The following is a 5,521-nucleotide window of genomic DNA, read 5'->3' as shown; positions in this document are numbered from 1 at the left end:
AGTGATTTAAATAATATTATTTAAATAATTAAATGATTCAATTAATAAAATTAAAATATCGATAATTATATTAAAATCTCCGTAATGATCAGGGATGTAGCTTGTACGTTTTTTTTTTTCTTTTGATTGACCTAATATAAAAAAAATGTTCAAATTATACATCATTTTTCATTTAAGTGCTTAAATTTTTTTCGATTAATATAAGTGTCTAACGTTACAAAAATTATATTTTAATTGCCTACATCGTAACAAATGTAGAAAATCTGTTAAAAATCCATCAACCAACCAGTGTTTGACACATAAATTATTATTTTTTGTTTCCTTTAATATTTTTTTAAAATAAAATTTATACATTAGAAAAAAACATCTTAACTTTTCTATATTACATAAGATATCCCACGATTCATAATACCCTAATTCAAAAATCTCTAAACCCTAATTTTCTGTTTCGCCTGCGGCAAAGGGGTGACTGGTCAGGGACTATCCATTTGCAGAGAAAGAAGACGGTGAACCAATGCATTTTCCGGGTCATAAAGAAATGCTCAGATTTCTTGAGGATCTTGCTCGGGACTTTGGACTGATGGAGTTGATTCGTCTAGGGCATGAAGTGATTTGGGTGGAGGTAGTCGATGATGTGAGTCACGAATGGGTTGTCGAGTCTAGGAAAAACAGATTCAAAATGGGAATCGAAAGAGGAAGTTTTTGAGGCTGTAGTCATTTGCAACAGTAAACAAAAAAAGCCAAAAGTTGCAGAATTTTCAGGTACTTCATAGATGCCAATTGAAAACTTGCCTCCCGAAGATTATTCACTCACGGTAAAGTCTCCATCAATTCCGACGTCGCTGATTTAGTCGGGTATAGATTTTGGGAAACTCGTCGACTGAAGAACTCTCCATCACTGCTTTCTTCACCGAAAATGACTCCGGTCAACCAAATATCAATACGGGATTGAATTAGAGATTTCAGAAGTTTGAGATTTTTTTTTGTAATTTGGGATTTTTTTTGAAAATAAAGTATTTTTAATTTTTATTAAAAAATAAAAATTTCAAAAAATTTATTGGCGCAACACATGTCAGATAAGAGATATTTTTAACGATCGTTGTTATAGACACTTCAAATATAACTTCTATAAAATTAGACATTTATGTTGACAAAAAAAAATTTCAATATCTAAATGAGAAAAATATGTATAGTTTGAACATTTTTTTATAATTAAGCCTTCTGATTTCCTTTCCTTACCAACTCTTCATGTATTTTTCAGATGTGATATATGTATATATATATCATATAAAATTAAAAGATTCGACTCAAATTTGAAAATCAATCTACTAATTGTTAAAAATTTTGAGTTATTCAAGTTGTATTTTATAACTCGATTTAATCTTGAATTTTTTTTTGAATCAAGTCAAATTTATGAAATTACAACTTAAAGTCATCTCGAGTCGAATTCTTCCAAGTCGAGTTGAAAAATCAATTTTTGAAATTGAGTCAGGTATGCCATAATTTTTAAGACTGCTAATTATTATTTATGCAAAGTACTATATCACAGAACACATTATTGTTGTTCTGATGCGAAATTCTAAACAAAAAAACTTAATTTAAGATTAAAAAATAGTAAAAATCAACGCGACAAAAATATTATAAAAACATAACATTTTAATTTAGACGCAATCTAAAATGTTAGGTTACTCATAACATTTTTATTACAACCTAAAATATTACGAATAATATAACATTTTTTATTATAATCTAAAGTATTATGAAGAATATAATATTTTTTTATTGTAAGCCGAAAATTCAACCGAAAATGTTATGAAAAAATATAACATTTTAAGTTCAACCGAAAATATTAAGAGAAAATAACATTTTAAGTTCGTCCAACCTAAAATGTTATGCTTTTTGATAACATTTTCGGTCGCGTATATTTTAGTCGGTTTTTAGCCTTAAATTATTGGGTTATACCGCACAACTACCCTTGTTCTAATACCAGTATGTACCGGTATTGATGCAATTCCGCGTATTGTTTCAAGATCTACCGATACGAAAATATTCTAATATCGTCACCATATACCTAACAAATATTTAAGAACTCCAAATTTTCATCAAATATTTCTCTTCCTGCACGTGAAAAACCCAGAAACAAAGTAACTGCTGGGGATTATATATGCAGAATCCCTTCCAGTACGCACAACAGGCAAGACACGGTCTACGAAAGTCATCTTAGCTGCATTTCATTCGACCCACTTATGGCTAACAATAGAATAAGTACAAACTTACAACCATACCTCGAATATCTCGATTAACAGCTGTTTAAAGAAGCTTCCACTAAGCCTCTGTTGTCTGAAACAACATCTCAACTTCTGTTATGGTGCTACGAGCATCTTCGAAATCTGGACCTTCCTTCTCGTTTCCTTCCTCCAGTTCAGCCTGGAATTAAATATGTAACTCATCAAACTTACTTGTTTACTTGATCGTCCATTAGATAAATATAGGTATCTATATAGGAAATTAGGAAATCCAAAAGCAACCAAGTACAACAATGATTATAACCCAAAAATCCCATAATAAAGAAACACTTCAAATCTCTCTTCCAATTTAGTGCAAAAGTATTTGGGAGGTCAGTCATCAATCAATAAGAAGACTTGGCTCTAATTATCTTACTAGCACAAAAATTTAACCAAGTTCATCTAAAATCACCATACAATTAGGAGTTAACTTCCTTGACAAAATTACGATCAATTTGTTATCACTTATTAGACTGCAGCTTTCTAGGGGAGCAGAAGGTTTAGGGCAAGCCCTAAAGAACAGCTATGGGGACATATCTTAGTAAGAACTGAAAACTATTTCAACAATGGAGTAGCAAAGCATGTTTCATCCCCCAGACCATCTAGCCTTTGGTGCAAAAACAATCTCCAACACTGAAACAGAACAAATGAAACTGGGAATTGAATATCATTTTCCAAACTCAACTTTTACACCAAAATCAGTCAGGAAAAAATTGTTGATTAATATTATTAAAACCAGAAGGTTGTAATCTATGGGACTTTGATAGAACAAACAATGAAAAAGAATCATATCACAGCTCAAATAACAGTGAATTAATCGCAAACACAATAACATTAAAAATTGCTTCTGAACTAAGCAAGAGAGAATCATAATAATAGTAATTAATAACTAATGAACAATACCAAAGTCCCTTTAAGGTCAGCTAGTGAAGCCTCTAGCCGCTTGCGGCAATCGGGGATCATCATCCTTGATTCAGCCAGAACATTTTCCTGTCGCAGCAGGTAAGAGTTCATATAATGGAAATGGACTTATTTTATAAAAGAAGAAACTTTCCTGTTGTTCGTATAAATTCATCATAGAACATTCTCCAGTGTATGGCTGTTTTCACAAAATCTGCATTGGTATAAAAAACACTGATCCCTAAACTTACACTTAGGGATCAATCTTTTTAGCTAAGCTAATCTTTTAAAAGGAAAAGTAGAATTCTTTACTCATTTACCAAACTCAGGGATGGATCGAAGGGGCAGTCGCTCTGAAATTTTCAAATTCTCGTGTATTTTATATATTTTCTTTGTATTTTCTATTGATAATCTATTTTTACCCCCAAAATTTTATGAGTTCTCTTTCCCTAGCATCAAATCCTAGGTCAGTCCAAACTAATTTTATACCAAACTAACACTAGAAAATGGGAAAAAAAACATTTTCCCACTAAACAAATAGATCTAACATATATACTCTTTTTACACCTTACTAATGAAATATAAAATGAGATTTCAAAAACGGGTCTTCTCAATAACCGCAGCAGTAAAGGCTGCAGCTATTGGAAGCGGTAACAATACCTGTTGCTTGAGGTCGTAAGGATCAGCTCCTTTCTCTTTCATGTCAGCTGTTTTTGCAGCTTCTCTATCGACCTCTTTCTCATAAGAGTGCAGCTCTTTGACAATTCGTTTGCAACTTGATGTCTTGATTTTCAGATTTCTAACAGTTGCCATGCCCAAATCTGTAAAAAATGATTATATTCATCAGGTTCAATAAATAGTATACTGATTACCCAGCAGCCCACATTTGTAGTCTCAATTTTACTTATCAGCTTCCTTGCATTTTACCGGAATACAAACAGATTATTTTGGGATTTTCCGGGGAATATCATTTGAGGAAGCGGCAAAATTGTAATTAATTATTTTGATGTTTGAAGAGTTGGATTTGAGATAAATGAAACAGAATAAAGCGAAACGTACCTTCGGAAATGAGAGACGGATCTGAAGGCGAGAGGACTGAGGATTTTGGAGGTGAAAGGAAGCTTCAACAAGTAAAAAGAAGGCCGAAATCGAGAGAATCTACAATTGAAATAATAGTTTAGTAAACTACACTATTAGTCACCAATCTATTATATTTTTCTTATTTTGGTCATCACCCACCTTAACAAATTAACGATGATGATATGAATTTATTCTTTATCTTTTTATTTTCCATGTCATTTTTCTCTCTCTTTATCGTTGGTCTACATATCATTTCCCTTTAACTTTCATGATACTCAGATTGTAAATTTATGTAGTGTTGAAGAAGATGAGAGTTCATATAGTCATCAAATAAAATAACATGTGATTGATCAAATCGAAATATGATTCTCTTATATTTCATCAATCTTATTCCTACCAAAAGTTTCTTGAACATTGCTTGTATACTTTAGGTTCTATGTTCTTATTAGATAATTAGTTTGATCAATTTGCATGAGTTATTCTTTTTGCATTTGGATGCTCTAGCTCCTTGTGCTATAAGAAATACCAAGATTTATGTTGAGACAAGTAAACCCGAGAGAAGTAACAAAAGAGAGAAGAGTAGTTATGATCTTACGAGTTTTAGGAGAGATGTCAAAAGCATCGTAAAACTTAGTAATCTACTCCCTTAGGACTGATAATTAAAGGAGCAATTGTTCAAGTGAAAGGGTGGTCTTATGAAAATCTACTTAAGAGATGTTGTAACGTCCTCAAAATGGGTCTGAAAATCTACTTAAGGGATTTGATATGTAACAAACCAATTCTAAGGACCAAAATCTACTTAAGCAATTTTCACACCCCAAATTTTAATTTAATTTATAGTTAACTAATTCTAAGGACCAAAATGTTTTTATAAAATACATGGGGTCATTTTGGAAACTTTTTTGTTAATTTAGGAACCTAAACTTGAATTTAACCATTCTTCTTTAGCTACATAAATAATAATAATAATATAAGGTTCAAGGGACTTTGAATCCACGTCCCATAACAAAGCTCAACCATGCCTCTACCATTAGGTTAAGATACTATTTATGAAATAAAATATTAAAAATATCTTTTAAACCTCTTTAACTCATATTTGTTTTGAAAGAACCCCAAAATCAAATTCGCATAGGAGAATAAGCCAAACACCAAAATCCTTTAATCATCACTATTGAAGCCCCAATTGGCCATCGTCTGGTCAACCGTGTCATGCACCGTCATCATCGGAGTGATCATCGTCCACCCGCGATCAAAAC

At 31.8% G+C, this 5,521-nt stretch overlaps 1 protein-coding gene across 1 annotated transcript; it reads right to left on the bottom strand.

Moving 5' to 3' along the window:
• Positions 1 to 2,209: 2,209 nt before the first annotated feature.
• Positions 2,210 to 4,364, bottom strand: LOC120208189 (tubulin-folding cofactor A-like). Its single transcript, XM_039207521.1, has 4 exons — positions 4,245 to 4,364; positions 3,846 to 4,006; positions 3,189 to 3,275; positions 2,210 to 2,427 (listed from the first exon to the last, which is right to left on the bottom strand). Exons 2-4 carry the CDS (start codon positions 3,996 to 3,998, stop codon positions 2,326 to 2,328), a joined length of 342 nt encoding a protein of 113 aa, XP_039063452.1. The 5' UTR covers positions 3,999 to 4,006; positions 4,245 to 4,364; the 3' UTR covers positions 2,210 to 2,325.
• Positions 4,365 to 5,521: the final 1,157 nt, after the last annotated feature.

Source organism: Hibiscus syriacus, unplaced genomic scaffold (genome assembly GCF_006381635.1).
Source record: "Hibiscus syriacus cultivar Baekdansim isolate YM2019G1 unplaced genomic scaffold, ASM638163v2 tig00016004_pilon, whole genome shotgun sequence".
NCBI lineage: Eukaryota > Viridiplantae > Streptophyta > Magnoliopsida > Malvales > Malvaceae > Hibiscus > Hibiscus syriacus.
This window is presented reverse-complemented; position numbering and strand designations above follow the sequence as displayed.

Coding starts and splice junctions, on each gene's coding strand:
- LOC120208189 (XM_039207521.1), bottom strand. CDS start 3,998: ATGGCAACTGTTAGAAATCTGAAAATCAAGACATCAAGTTGCAAACGA. Junction 3,276..3,845: donor CTTACGACCTCAAGCAACAG/GTATTGTTACCG, acceptor CTGCTGCGACAG/GAAAATGTTCTGGCTGAATC. Junction 2,428..3,188: donor CTGACCTTAAAGGGACTTTG/GTATTGTTCATT, acceptor ATTTAATTCCAG/GCTGAACTGGAGGAAGGAAA.